Source organism: Medicago truncatula, chromosome 3, assembly GCF_003473485.1.
Source record: "Medicago truncatula cultivar Jemalong A17 chromosome 3, MtrunA17r5.0-ANR, whole genome shotgun sequence".
Lineage (NCBI taxonomy): Eukaryota > Viridiplantae > Streptophyta > Magnoliopsida > Fabales > Fabaceae > Medicago > Medicago truncatula.
In genome coordinates this window covers 875,627-891,722 of record NC_053044.1, presented here as the reverse complement: position 1 = coordinate 891,722, position 16,096 = coordinate 875,627, and the positions used below count along the sequence as shown (strand labels likewise).

Here is a 16,096-nt window from a genome sequence, read left to right as displayed (position 1 = left end):
ACCAAGGTAATCCAGGCACCAAGACCGATTTCGTAAAAGTCACGAATCGCTTTCCATCCCTTTGTGAGAAAAAATGCTCTGTTTACTTTGACGACCAATACTTCAAACTTGTTGGACTTAGGATCAGTCAAGATTGCATAGCGCCCAATTTGATCTCCGAAATCACCGCCAAACATGTTTGGCAAGTGTAACGCCCACTTTTAATTAATCGATTATTTAATTGAGTCTAGACGAGTTATATTATATTTATATAACATATATGTGATTTACGATGATTTGAGATGATTTATGTGATATGATGATTTTTATGAGAAGATGAGACTTATTTTGTTGTTTAATAAAATAAGATTTGAAAATAAAATAAAATAAAATATTTAGTTAGGGGTTGTTTTGAGATTTTAGAGAGTTTTGGGGGAGAAAGTGAGATAAGATAAGATTTTAGGAGGAGATATAAAAAAGAGAAAAAAACCTAGTTTTTAGAAACACTATGTACGTACGACTGTTTTTGGAGAAAAGGGAGAAAAAGCCATAGAAGGGAGAAGTCAAGGTAGAAAGCTGCGATTTCATCAACTAAGGTAAGGGTGAGACTAATGATTCAGTAGTATTAATCCATGTAATTTTGATGATCAAATTAACAAGTTAGGATTGAATTAAAAAGTTTATGAAATTAGGGTTAATAGGTGATTTTGATGATCCAATGATGTTAGGTTGTTAGATTGATGCTTAAAACGTCCTTTGACCTTAGATCATGAATAGGATGAATTCTGGAATCGAAATTAGGCTTTAAACCATGTGAGTTGTGGAATTTTCGTGAAAAACTGCATTCTGCCCGAGCCTATATTCATCGCTCGCCCTCGCGAGTTACAAGTCGTCGCTCGCCACAGCGAACAACCTTACCCGCCGTAGCGAGCATGACCAGAGAACATGTTGAATTCTGTATTTTTGACTTTTTAGTTGAACCTTAGATGCTTTTGAGTGCCTAAAGATGTTTATTAAAGATTAAATGATAACTTAGAATGAGATTGAACCTGGTTTAGCTTAGAACAATTTTAGTTGGGATTCTGGCTTGTACTCGCTGTGGCGAGCAGATGCTCTCGCCTCGCGAGCACTTCCAGAACTGAGTGCAAGTGAGAATGTTGTGATCTGTGTTGCTTGAATTGATTAGGGATGGACCCTTAGGTAGTAATGAGACCTATATAAGAAGTTAACTGCAATCTGTGAAGCTTATATGAGATGTTTGTGTCGAATATGATGTATTATAATGTTTATGTATTACTTGAAGATTAATTGTATACATAAGATGTTGTTGAATTGAATTGGTATAATTATCATGATTGTTGTTGTAATCTGCCTATGTTGCTATTGTTATTCAACTAAGTTGCATGAGTCGATATAAGATGATTAAGATGATGTTGAACCTCCAAATTATTGGATATATATGAGATGATGATTAAGATGTTTTAAGAGATTGAGTCCATGCATTAACATACATTTGTTGGAGGCTCATGCCCTGGAGCTTTGTACTCACCACGATGGAGCATTAGCTCAAAATAACGATGGGGGCTCATGCCTTGAAAGTATATTAATACTAAAATAATGTTGGGGGCTCATGCCCTGAATTGGTACCACATGCATATAAGAGGTCTAAGTTGCATAGTCGCATAGTCGAGTCAATGATGAATGATGTTAAGATGTTATGAGATTTATGATGCCTTAATGAAGTGATTACTTGATATATTATTATCTATGATGCTATGATGTTTTAAGATGCTTATGTTGAAGATTTATGATGTTAATTATGATTTTTGAATTATATTGATTAATATTATTGTTTTGTGAAATCTCACCCCTTCTGCTTGGAAACGTTGCTCTTTGTATGAGTAACCTGCAGGTGATCGAGCGTAAGTTGCTGTTGTGCTGTCGTGAGTGGCCTTGCCTCACTGAGTCTTAGGTTGCTCTGATACGTAACGGGATGGGGTTTATGATATGCATGCTTCATTTCTTTTACGTATTTGACTATGATGTTTATGACTTGTTTTGCTTAACTAAATTTATTTGAGATATTATGATGGGGCCTGCGTGCCAAGACAATTTATGATTTTAAATTAACTCCGGTGCGATGATTGAGATATTTTGTTGGAAGTTAAATTATTATTTAACTATTTTAGATTAGGTGAAATGTGATATCCCGTCTTGTGATGTTTACTCTGATTTATGTTAAGAAATTTTTACGTTGGGAAAACGGGATGTTACAGCAAGCACACTGCACCCTAAAAAAATAACAAACAAAAACATCACAAACGTTAATAAAATAGAAACAGTACAAACATTGATAAAATATAATGCAAATTAATAATTAAGAATATATGGAAATCAATTAGGTAGGTTTTAGGAGGAGGGAAATTAGGAAATCATAGTTAGAGTTTGGAGGAGGGGAATTAGGAAATATGGTTAGGTTTTGAAGGAGGGAAAAGTGTCTACAATTTTTTAGGTAAAAAATATGGCAAAAGAAAATATGGAAATCAATTAAGTAGGTTTTAGGAGGAGGGAAATTAGGAAATCATGGTTAGGGTTTGGAGGAGGGGAATTAGAAAATACTAGACCATTGACCCGTGCTAACGCACGTGTCATTTAAAAAAGATAATATTCACTGAAAAATAAGACACTGTAGTTCGTGTGAATCTAAAAATTGTCGTGAATCAAAGCAAAATGTCAATACCAAAGACTTTGTTATTGTTCCATATAATTCTAGTACGTAGTTCCTATTACTTTAAAATAACATATAATTTTGAAGGGGAAATTGAAGTTCGTTGACATGCAAATACTTTCAATAAGTAAGAAAATGAACAGTACACAAAAAAGTCCTACACATTACGGAAAACTTCTCTGTAGACCACATTTGATGCAACATTGATATCATCGCCGTCGTCGTCATTAATCAATATTTTTAAACCACCCCTCGAAGTAACCCGTGATATTGCGACGTACAATTGTCCATGTGAAAAAATAGGAGACGGTAGGTAGACACCAACATGTTCTAGCGACTGACCCTGCCTCTTGTTAATAGTCATTGCAAATAAGACAGATATCGGAAACTGCCTTCGTTTAAATTCGAAAGGAATTCTATTATCAGATGGTGTTAGCGATAACCTTGGAATAAACACCTTCTCACCGATATTAGAATCATATATTACCCGTCCTTCGAGCTGATATGTACCCCTTTCTTCAACCATGGACCTGAACTTTGCCACCAAATCTTTTCTAGCTGTGGCGTGAATACGTCCACCCTATTGACGAAAACAAAAACATTAAACAGCTGGTTAAATTACATAACTAAAAAACAACGATGACATTACTTTAATTTTAAAGCTAAGAGTGCAAACATGCAGAAACCTTTTCATCGACCAGTAACATGTTCATGAAAATGATGCTAGTGGGGGACCTTCTTCTCTCGAATCAACCAAATGTGAGCAACTCGCACACACATCTTGAGATTCTTTCTTCCTCCAGAAACAGCTGAGATTGGAGTGTATTTGGCAGACATCATTGGCTTGTTTTTTCCTTTCCAAGAAAGAGGATGCTTATTTAGATTGAGATGGTTTGGCTAATAGGTTATGATATATTTATAGGAAAAAGGTGCAATACGTGTTAGTAGGATATGTCGGTTGAGCAATAAAGAGTATTAGTTATCAGGATAAGCACAAAAAAGTGGAACAAAATTAGGAAGTGGCCAACATTTTAGGATAAAGATTAATATGAATAAAATGAAATTAATATTGTTGATGGGGCACTTTGTTTTACTTAAGAATTGGCATGGAAATAGGGAAGAGGCGCAGAACAAAGGGATGTAGTTGAAGTGGAATAAAATTATGCTCAACAATTTTGGATAAAGATTAATATGAATAAAATGAAATTAATATTTTTGATGGGGCATTTTTTTTTTACTTAAGAATTACCATAGTAGACTCGCCAAAACATATTTTAGGGATGTTGATTAAATCTCTTAGTTACTTGAATGAGAGAAATTAGGATTAGGATTTCAATTTGTTTCCACCCAAAACATATTTTAGAGATGTGGATGAAATCTTTAGTTGTTACTTGAATGAGAGGAATTAGGATTTTTAGTTTATTTCCACCCAAAACATATTTTAGAGATGTGGATGAAATCCCCTAATTATTTGAATGAGAGAAATAAGGATTTTAGTTTGTTTGCACCAAAAAGTTACTTTAGAGATGTGGATGAAATCTCTTAGTTACTTGAATGAGAGAAATTAGGATTAGGAATTTAGTTTGTTTCCACCCAAAACATATTTTAGAGATGTGGATGAAATCCCCTACTTATTTGAATGAGAGAAATAAGGATTTTAGTTTGTTTCCACCAAAAAGTTACTTTAGAGATGTGGATGAAATCTCTTGGTTACTTGAATGAGAGAAATTAGGATTAGGATTTTAGTTTGTTTCCACCTAAAAAATATTTTTGAGATGTGGATGAAATCTTTAGTAGTTACTTGAATGAGAGGAATTAGGATTTTTAGTTTGTTTCCACCCAAAACATATTTTAGAGATGTGGATGAAATCCTGTAATTATTTGAATGAGAGAAATAAGGATTTTAGTTTGTTTCCACCAAAAAGTTACTTTAGAGATGTGGATGAAATTTCTTAGTTACTTGAATGAGAGAAATTATGATTAGGATTTTAGTTTGATTCCACCCAAAACATATTTTAGAGATTAGGATTAGTAATTGTTAGTAATAATGTTACTAAAAGTGTCACCAAAAGGTAGTAATTGTTACTAATAATGTTACTAAAAGCTATGCTACTAAAATGCTTCAATAACACATCAATGCTACTAAATATAGTTTGAGGAGCACAAACACAAATATATAAATTAAAAACCAAAGCAAGCAAGGCTAAATTATTTATGAAATTCAAGGGACATTTGCTAAATTCAAAGACAAAAAAAATTAGATTCTTCCAAAACTCTAAGAAACTAAAACTTAAAATTCAAACTGGAAAAGTCTTGCACAATTTATCTAAACATGGACTAATTGTAAATAATATCAAGGTAAATGGTATCATGTGACCCAACCATCGGAGTACCCCCCTCTAATCTTCACACCTTCGCGGAGCCAGCGAGCTTCCACAAACCTTTTCCAACGCCCTCCTATCTTGATGTGTTCATAAGGAATAGTTACAAAAGTTAGCTCACACACCCATATGTTACCGCAATCGTCGATAATATTCACAGTTGTCTTGAGTGTATCAAGCATCTGCGGAACATTGCCGGTGTAAAGTAGAATCTGCAAAATTAGAAATCCAAGTAACTTATATCAACTAAACGAAAAAGGAATAAAAGAAGTTAAGGTGGACACGAAAAGTGTATCATACCATGCAACCTTTAGTAACATCATACTCAGTTAATTTTTTTTCGAAATCAAGAACCATGTCAGTGATATTGTGACGATAAGCAAGAAGAGATGTTATTGGGGGGAGATAGTCATCGAAAGTTGCTTGCAAATTCATCTTGTCAAGAAGGAAATGCATAGGGGGATCAAAAACCGGGTAGGGGATACTCTTGTGAAACCTATCAGTCAACTGTATATCAAACTGTCCGTCACCAACAAAAATCAAGGTAATTCAGGCACCAAGATCGATTCCGTAAAAGTCACGAATCGCTTTCCATCCCTTTGTGAGAAAAAATGCTCTGTTTACTCTGTCGACCAATACTTCAAACTTGTTGGACTTAGGATCAGTCAATATTGCATAGCGCCCAATTTGATCTCCAAAATCACCGCCAAACATGTTTGGCAAGCATACTGCACCCTAAAAAAATAACAAACAAAAACATCACAAACGTTGATAAAATAGAATGCAAATAATTAAGAATGGGTATATTTCGCAAAAAACACATACAACATCAATGTCATATTCAATGATATATGATCTGTATTTCAGTCTCAGCTTGTTGATTGCTTTGTCAAGATCGGAAAGAGGGTTTTTCACCAACAGACCTACAAAAGATTAAAAGGGATTGAAAGAATGATTTATACTTTACAACATCGAGGAATAAGAGCAAAAGTCTATATATTTAGTATAAACCAGAGTGGAATGAAGATATTGTTATCAGTGAGGCAGTGGTATGACAGCAAAGTCTGAATGTTTCTGGAAGCCATGTTGATTAAGAAATTTTGGTTTAAGAGAAATGTATGGTTTTAGAAAGAGATTTCAGTTTAGGAGAAAGGATTAAAATATATTGGTGAGGGTTTGGAGGAGGGGAGTTAGGAGATATGGTTAATGGAAATCAATTAGATAGGTTTTAGGAGGAGTGAAGTTAGCAAATTATGGTTAGAGTTTGGAGGAGGGGAATTAGAGAATATGGTTAGGTTTTGAAGGAGGGAAAAGTTGCTAAAATATTAGGTTAAAATTAGGGCAACAAAGCTTTGTTTAAGAATAAGAAGATAGTTAGGTTTTGAAGGAGGGAAAAGTGGCTACAATTTTTTAGGTTAAATATTAGGTGGAATTAGGGCAACGGTGTTAGGTTTATAAATAAAAGAAATCAAATAACTGTAGAAAATTGGTGCGATGCATTCTTTTAGATGAAATTTGTTAGGTTAAATAATTTATTTTAGATGAAATTTGTTAACTTAAATAATTGCAAACCTAATAAAATAAATGAGCGGAAAAAAATTAAGTTAAATTGCTACAAATGTACAAAAATTAATAAATAAGGATTATGTTAAATTGCTTCCTATCTAACAAAATTAATAAATAAGATAAAATAATGAAACATAATTATTCATAAAGTTTGTGTAAAAAAATAAAATAAATTTATCCATAAAGTTCGTACTAACTTTTTGGTGGTTGAAATACTAAATTCTTGTCTAAACTCTACAAATTGACTCCCGTATCCGTATCCTGCAGCTACGATGGTCCACACATGAAGATGCCATCGAGACAAAAGTAAAAGAAATCAACACTCTCATCTCATCTCATTTCTAAACGCATAAAACCCAAACTCTCAAAATCAAAACCAAACCCATTTCATCATCCTCTTCTCTCCATTCCTAGCTAGGGTTTCCATTCATCTCTTCAATGGCCGAAGTCGAAAATCTCCCTCCCGAATCACACGACCGATCTCCCACCATCACCACCGCTCCACCTCCTCCCGACGACGATCTCCCACCTCCACCTAATCCCAACCCTCGTCGTCGCGATTTCGACCGTCGTGACGACAGAGATTTCGACCGCCGTCCTCACCGTGGCGGCCGTGGTGGCCGCGGTGGCGGTGGTTACTACAACAACCGTGATAGAGACATCAAACGCCGTCGTAGTCCTAGCCCTAACTATCGTGACCGCCGCTATTCTCCTCCTCCGCAACAGTCTCGTCGTTCTCCTCCGCCGTATAAGAGATCTAGAAGGGGTAGTCCTCATAGACCTAACGACAGGTAATTGCATAATTTAATTGAATGCTTTAATCGTTTAGTAATTGAGGTTTTTATGAGTAATTGATAGCATTTAATTTAGGGTTAGGTTTTATTTATCTTAACTGTAGATTAGGGTTACTTGTTTTAATTTTGAATTTTGTGCATGAAATTTTAGATTGCGGTAGTAATTATAAGCTTATACAAGTATTTATGACGAAGTTAAACTTCAGAGCTTGTAAAAATTATGAAAAGCTATTGTTTACAAAACAATTTTTTTGTTTGTTTGTTAAGATTCAGTTTTTTTTCTCTCTTATTCTTTAGCATAATTGTTTATTGGGATGATTATCTAATGAAAAGCCATCGTTTATAGTTCTAAGGCCTGTTTGGATTGACTTATTTGAATTTATCTACTGGAGTAAGTTTCGAGGTAATGTTTGGGAGAACTTATGAAAGTAGCTATTGACACTTTTCAATTTTCAGCTTAATTTCATAAGTTCTCCAAGATAAAACTTATTTGAAATTAAATTTTTTGCAGCTTAATTTCACAAGTTCTAGCATATGAGAACAATTTATAGCATATTCAAAAACAATTTAACTTTATTTTATCTTTTCCGATAGAAATGACTTATGTAAGCTTTTGAGTGTTTGTGCTATAAGCTGCAAATAAGTTGTTTATCCAAACAGGTCCAGAAGTTATTTATATTCAACATGTTTAAATGAAATTGTGTGCCTATGGACTTTTATGGTTTCTGATGTCTTACAAATTGCACCAATTGTAACTGACTACTTTATAATGAAAGGTTATATGTTGAGAGTCATCAGTCATGCACTTTTTTGATTTTTCATGGGATTTGTTCGAAGGATTTTGTTCTTGTTTGTTGTATAATGTAAAGGATTTAACTTGTATACACTGTTAGTGTAAAGATGTTTTACGCTGCTAATCAATCTTAACTGGCGGATCATTAAAAACATTGGACTTTATTCATAACTATTTTTGAAGTCATGTATTTGATTGGTTGTTGGTTGTGATTTGCTGACAGTGAATACAAATTACACTCATATAAAAATCTATTTAGATTATATAGTATGTATACTTTCCTGTATTATTTGTTTTCTTTACATCCATTTACCCTATGCATCAGAAACTATGTTAATATATTCCCTCCTCCAATTGCTTTGTTATGTGCGTAAAACAGGTTTGGCCATGATCACTTTGGTGGCTATGAACGGGGAGGTGGAAGGGGTGGCTATGCAGATGATAGACCTGGTGGCAGATTTCCACATCGATCTGGAGGGGGATATCAAAACGGAATTTCTGGTATGTCATTAGTTGCAAATAATTATCAAATATTGTTATTCTAAAATACCTATAAATGCAATTTTTTTTAGCTTTAGTTTCTGACTTTTTGGTTTGATTGAACTTATTAGACTCAGCGATACCCATCATTGTTTACTGATACATATGTATGCATAGCAGCGTAGTTTCTTTTCTTGCTTTTTATGTTGGGGTTTCAGTGTTGCATTTGCTCTTGCTCCCAAAGCAAATGTTAGTTAGTGGGTATAGGTTGATATTTCAGTATCCCTAATCTGAGTTGCTGCACACTTTTGTAACCCAATCAATGTGATTGTTGTTTTGGAGACTATTCTTTCAGCACTAGTAGCATGTAAATTAACATGATTAGTCCAGATGTGTGAAACATACTGTCTAAAAGATATTTTTCATTATCACATATATTATTATCATAATCCCATAATTCAGTATGTATTTTATGATTCTCTTTAGTCTATTCAGTGTTTTTGGGGTTGGCCGCTTGAGGGTCACTATGCTCCGGTGTCATTTGTAGTTCTTTCATGCATCATGTTTAATAAAATACTTCTGTAGTAAAAGGTTACTTCTTCAGACGGTGCATAGAAAATATTAGTATATCATTATGAGTTATAAATTACTCGATCTCTTTTTTTTATGTATATCCTCTATTGATTTTTTTATTTTATTTTATTCTTTTCTCCTGATGGAAGTCAAATTATTTCCATTCTTGTCATTCAAAATTGAGCATCAAATCAATTTTTTGCGCTGTAATATTGCGACATTCAATGGCAAGCATGCTGTTTTTCAGCAGTCTTAAAAAAGAAAATAAATATCAGATTGAAAAGATTGTCTTTGTTTGCTGTTCAGTGGTTTAAGTGGGTATTGTTTCTCTCACGTCCCCTGCATGGCATTCTTAAACCAATACTGTTTTTTTTTTTATTCTCTCCCCACCTCTTAATGGAGGGGTGTGTTTGTGTCCCCCTGGCTGTTGTTTGGTATTTATATATCAAGCTTACCGTTATCTAGTTCTAAATCTTGATCAATTAATTGGGAAAGGTTTGTTATAAAATAACTCTTACTACGAGCTATCAAGTATGTATAAATTTCTTTTTAGGGTGATGTAAATTATTTTTAATATGTTTTTTATGTTATGGGTTTTATTTTGCAGATTTGGATGCCAATCGCGGTTATGCAGATTTGCCAAGTGGGGGTGCTCGAAGGTCAGTTTTGTACTTGACAATTTAAACTATGAATAACTTATATTGCCTGCCTGTATCATGTATTTCTTTGAAAACAGACAACAAATCTCATCAATGAAGGTTATTGACAAACGAAATATGGCAAACATGCCAATATACTAAGAGTGCAAGATCTGTAACATGAGATCTACAGATTTATTGTTAAGAATTCTTTGAAAACAGACAACAAATCTCATCAATGAAGGTTATTGACAAACGAAATATGGCAAACATGCCAATATACTAAGAGTGCAAGATCTGTAACATGAGATCTACAGATTTATTGTGAAGAAATTTTCAAATATTCTTAGTGGCAATGTTCCAATATCTTGAATGGGTGGCTTGATTTGAAGATACACCTTGTTGTAGTGATTATACAAGATCAGTACCAGATCTCTGTTGAGTGCTACTATTCGTTGAACCGCTTTGAGATGAAATTATGGATGTTCTTGGAGGAATTTGACGTGCGGGGGTGTGATGTGAACACCCCAATTCTCCTATGGTGATAAATAGGCATATGGAATTCAGATCCAAACAAAATGCTCTCTGCAGGGAACAAAATACTAAAATATTATAGGACAGTTGTTGTTAAGAAGACTGAGGGGCTGTTTGAAAGCGGTGGTAAAGATGAGAAATGCTCTCCCCATTTTGTCAATTTGCCACTTCTTTCAAACAATCCCAAAGTCTTCTTTGGCAGCTGGGGGACCTGGGGCTTTATCACATTATCTGTTTACTTTGAGGAAGATTGGTTTCAGGCTCTATGGAGGAGGTTTCTCTTTTGTTTTTCATTTGGCTGCTTGATTTGACATGTATGGTGTAGACCTTAAAAGCATTAACCTAGATGAATGATAGTCAAATGGTTAGGGATAGAGGGAGGCCACAGAAATCCTGATTTGTGGGATGATGGTTGCTTTTATTTTACTGTATTGAACTTAGCAATGTGATATTTTGGGGAAAGTCTGTTCACTTGAAGAGCTTGTGAATTATTTCAGAGAGGGTTTGATGTCCTATAAGCAATTCATCCAGGAGCTTGAAGATGATATACTGCCATCTGAAGCTGAGCGTAGGTAAGTTTAAAAAAATAACATCCTTTTACGTTTTTCCTTAGCTCTTAGTACTAAAGAATTTGTGGTATGCCATTGATGAATGATGTTGCAATTTATTTTTCTAGATACCAAGAGTACAAGTCAGAGTATATTACTACCCAAAAACGAGCTTATTTCAATACCCACAAGGATGCTGAGTGGTATGTTTTTTTTCCCACTGCTGAAATTTCAATTGACTCTTGAAATATTCTCTTTTGTAGAGTATAAATTAGCATCTTGTTTCACGTTGAAACAATCTTGTGTTCATTCCGTTAATTGATTTTGATCTAAACTTTGATGTAGGTTGAAAGATAAGTATCATCCAACAAATTTACTTACAGTAATTGAAAGGTGAGTTTTTTCAAAACTTGCAGTTTATTGAAGAGCTGAACGCAGCTCCCTCTTTATGTTGATGAATGGTAGAGAAATAGTCAGGAAGACTAATATTTTGATTAAAGATGTCTAATTATATTCAATCCTGTCTGGCACATAATCTTTTAGGAGGAATGAAAATGCTCGACGTTTGGCAAAGGAGTTTTTGCTTGATTTGCAAAGTGGAACACTAGACATGTATGTTTTTGTCCTCTCTCACTTTATGTGTGTTTATGCCTTCTCTTCCTCCTCACGCTTGCCTAAATTCATTGAATTATGAGAGTAATTTAATTATGATTTGTGCAGAAATCCAGGTTTAAACTCTGCATCCACTAAATCAGAGCAAGCCACTGAGCCCAATTCAGAGGAGGAAACAGATGCCGGTGGTAAAAGAAGAAGACATGGCAGGGGATCTAATAAGGACAACGATTTCTCTGCTGCTCCGAAGGCTCACCCTGTCAGTTCTGAACCTAGAAGGATACAAGAAGATATTCATCAGGTTCAGGCTGTTGTTCGTAAGCTTGACAAGGAAAAAGGGATTGAAGATAATATTTTATGCACCAATGATCATAGTAAAAATAGTGACAAGGCTCGCAGTGGATCTGTGGGCCCTGTAGTAATTATCCGTGGCTTAACATCTATTAAGGGCTTAGAGGGTGTTGAGCTACTGGACACGCTTATAACATATCTTTGGCGGATTCATGGTGTAGATTATTATGGAATGCTTGAGACTAGTGATGCCAAAGGTTTTAGGCATGTGAGACCAGAAGGAGCAAGGCATGAAGAAACAGCTAAGTCGGGGTCAGAATGGGAGAAAAAACTTGATTCATTTTGGCAGAGAAGGTTGGACGGCCTGGATCCCTTGGAAGTAAGGACTGCAAAGGAGAAGATAGATGCTGCAGCAGCTGACATGTTGGATCCATATGTTAGAAAAATTAGGGATGAAAAGTATGGTTGGAAGTATGGCTGTGGAGCCAAGAGTTGCACAAAGCTTTTTCATGCTGTTGAGTTTGTGTACAAACATCTCAAGCTAAAACACCCAGAGCTTGTGTTGGAACTAACATCAAAATTGCGGGAAGATCTTTATTTTCAAAATTACATGAAGTAAGTATCAATTAACTGAGCTTTTTATTTTTGTTTAGTGGTTAATCTTGTAAGTGGTGGTGGAAATATTTAAATATATTTATGTTACCTTCATTGTAGTGATCCTGATGCTCCTGGTGGAACGCCTGTCATGCAGCAATCTCAGGTAGAATGGCAATTTTATTTACCATACAATTTTATATCTAGAAGAAAATTATTACAAATGATGATTCTTGACTTGCTAAAACCATCTTTGGGATCACATGTTTTGAAAACATTTTGGTCTCTTGTCTACCTTAATATAGGATTTTACAAGCAACTTTGCAGATGTGGTCTGCACATCTTGTGCAATTAGCAATTTTTTGATTAAAACTTTCCTTGAAATATATGCTGCTATCTATGGGGCAAGGAGCATGATGTTTCACAATAGGGAAATTTATTAAGCTTTCCAATATATTTCTGCACGAAGTCATTATGGTTTGATTCTAAAACACCCATTCTCCATTTTCTTTCTTCCCTCTCTATTTAAGGACAAACCTTTAAAGCGAAGGTTACTGGAAGGCCGATTGAAAGATGATCGTGGGAATCGGCGAGACCAGGATAGGAGCGACAGAACAAATGGAGATAGACCTGACAGTTCGCCATCCCATGAGAGGCAGTTGGGAAACCGTGATGAAACGATGTTCGATGCATATGGTGGACCTGCTGTATCATTCAACTCAGATATGCCCCCTCCTCCAGTTTTGATGCCTGTACCTGGTGCCGGGTTGGTTGCTCTTTTACTTCTCTTCAATCTATACAATTAAAAGATTTATTGAGGTTTGCTGGTGCTCATATAATTTATACCTATTCAGGCCTCTGGGACCCTTTGTTCCTGCTCCACCAGAAGTTGCGATGCAGATGTTTAGGGATCAAGGACCATCTTCGTATGATCCATCAGGAATGACGATGCGTTCTGGTCCTCACATAGGGGGACAAGCCTCTATGATTGCTGTTCCTCCCACCTTTAGACCTGATCCCCGACGGATGCGGAGGTACTTATTCTGCTAGACCCTTGTTTATATATGTTCTCTTTTGGTATCTCCAAATCAAACTATTTTGTTTATATATGTTCCCTTTTGGTATCTCCAAATCATACTATTTTTTATGTGCCCTTATATATGTGATTTTTAGAGCTTAATCTGCTTTGCAACATGTTATTTTATTGTATTTTACCTGACCTCAGAATGCTTAGTGCATGCATGATGGTTTTTTCCAGTTCCAGAAAGTTGATTGACATTTTGGGTGTTCTCCAGTAGAATTGGTTTTGGTTTTGGAACTGTTCTAACTATGGAGAGATATTTCTAGCTTTTGCCTATATACATAATCTTTTACTCAAAAGTTATCCATCCATTATCTAACATATTGAGTTGTTTGTTGTATGTGATTGACTGTTTAGTGGAATGTTTAAATTAATTTCCTAATCGTGGTGCAGTTATCAAGACTTGGATGCCCCAGAAGAAGAAGTTACTGTCATAGACTATCGGAGCTTGTAGGTTTCACTGGTTTGGCTGATTGAGATTGGATTGGCAGCATATCTATTTTAATTTTAGTCAACTATACTCGGCATCAGCAGCAATCTAGTTGTAATAATGGGGGTTAGATTTCGTTTCTTTTGTGCCATAGATGTTGTAACATTAGAAGATTTCCCGAGCAAAATGCTACCTGGCTGCTATATCTTATTTTTATAAGATGAGATTGCATTTAAACTGAGATATTTATAGAGATATCAATCAAAAACTACCTCCCCGGAACAGAAAAAGGTTTTCGTGGATAATCAAACTATATTCTGATCCCACTTAGCGGGATAAGGCATTGTTGTTGTTGTTGTGGATAATCAAACCATGGTTAAGAAATTATGTTGGCCTTGTATCAGGTCTTTTCCTATTGTTTGTGGATGTCAGTGACCTGGGTTTTAATCCATGTCAAATTGTAAACTACCCAAATCATAATTTCGAATTGCTCAAGAATTTCCTCAAATGTATTTTGATTTTTGGGATCATTAATTTTGACAAAATATGATCTATTTGATTACAATTTTAAAAAGAAATAAATTTAAAACTTGTTTAGTTATTGTTCTCTAATTATTTGCTCACAAGACTTGTTCGTTTCTTTGGTAAAATGCAAATTTTTTTCTTTCACTTTCTGGTTTAAATTGTTTCTAGAAAAAAAAAAAAAACTATCTGTTGTTCCATAACCACTTGCTCTGTTTTGCCTTCTCTTTTTTGTTGCCACAAGCAAATCAGTGTTGTCATCGCTCATCGGTGATATTTTTTTTTTTTTTTTTTTTTATTTTTTTTTTGTAAATATTGTAGTACGGTGACCTATGCTGCTCGAGCATTATACACCATTGTTGTTGCATGCCCAACTTTCCAAACAGAAAAAAGGGGACATGCACGGCCCGTTTAAGTTAGTTTTACACTCATCTAATGAGAAGAATTGAGAATTGGGTCTCTATTTCTCAAAAACGGTTATAATCTATGCTTACATGTCAAGGTGATAGTTGTTTATGGAATTATGGTATAGCATCTCCATTGAACTCTTCATTATTATAGAATTTATGGTTTTAATATTTATTTACAAATTATTTTATAGGATAGTTTTTACAAACTTAAAAAAGGAATCAAGTAGATCAATGAAATTTCAATTTTGAATTAAAATTGTGGTTGAAAGAACAATAAACTTGGGACCTATTTATAGCCTAGAACTAACAATGTATTAAACTCATTACAAGGCAATAAAGGGAAGATTTCAAGAGTTTGTAACATCTTTTTATGATTGGGTAACGTGCACGATCGTGCTTGTGAGGAGCACGACCATTCTCCCTTTTAAAAATCCGTTCAAATACTGCTGGCTGAAGGGCGCACACCCATGCCTACGGGGTGCACGGTCCTGCTCGTAGTCACGACATTTTCTGCACTTCATGACAAAGGCTCAACACAACCTAATGCATTTTGAGCACGATTGTGCCTATCAAAAGATGGTTTTTTTCCCTAGATTTTTCTTCTCTTCGTTGGCTTCTTATCCTTACTTTTGATCCAAGTACATTGTTCTTAATTATGTTGATTTTGGAAACAAAACTAAAACTAATATAGTTCTAAAACGAGACTAAAATAAACTAATTTTCATTGAATTTAAAAGCTAAAAACAAAGTAAACTACAACTTAACAAATTTTCCATGCTTGAATCTTTGTTTGTCCTCAAGCAAAAGACAAAGAAAATCAGTAACACAAATTAGTAGGAACACAATTTCAAACAATTTTTTTTATTTTTCAAAGGCTTTATTTTCAGAATACATGCTTTATTTTCAGAGTACACTTATCACATCCCTAAATACTTTCAACCCAACAATTGTTTTAAGTGAGTGTGTGTGTGAAGTTCAACTTTTTATTGCTCATGTGTAAATGGAATTACGAGAAAAAAAATTGTAACCTTGGTGATAAACATACAGATAAAATGTCACATTCATTTCATATAATCTTCTAGGTGAAATTTTTTTCTTGGTCACTTGATGTTTTTTATTTTCTTTTTATTTTTATGGAAAAA

The 16,096-nt window shown here is 34.6% G+C and overlaps 1 protein-coding gene across 1 annotated transcript; it reads left to right on the top strand.

The window, feature by feature from the left end:
• The first annotated feature begins 6,900 nt into the window (after positions 1-6,900).
• LOC25488483 (serrate RNA effector molecule) lies at positions 6,901-14,438 on the top strand. The gene is made up of 12 exons (XM_013603340.3): positions 6,901-7,445; positions 8,621-8,742; positions 9,902-9,953; positions 10,964-11,038; positions 11,143-11,217; positions 11,360-11,407; positions 11,558-11,626; positions 11,735-12,532; positions 12,632-12,677; positions 13,042-13,277; positions 13,366-13,545; positions 13,986-14,438. The coding sequence occupies exons 1-12, from the start codon at positions 7,093-7,095 to the stop codon at positions 14,044-14,046; spliced, it is 2,115 nt and encodes a 704-aa protein (XP_013458794.1). The 5' UTR covers positions 6,901-7,092; the 3' UTR covers positions 14,047-14,438.
• The last annotated feature ends 1,658 nt before the right edge of the window (positions 14,439-16,096 follow it).

Coding starts and splice junctions, on each gene's coding strand:
- LOC25488483 (XM_013603340.3), top strand. CDS start 7,093: ATGGCCGAAGTCGAAAATCTCCCTCCCGAATCACACGACCGATCTCCC. Junction 8,743..9,901: donor ATATCAAAACGGAATTTCTG/GTATGTCATTAG, acceptor TTTATTTTGCAG/ATTTGGATGCCAATCGCGGT. Junction 13,278..13,365: donor ATGCCTGTACCTGGTGCCGG/GTTGGTTGCTCT, acceptor ATACCTATTCAG/GCCTCTGGGACCCTTTGTTC.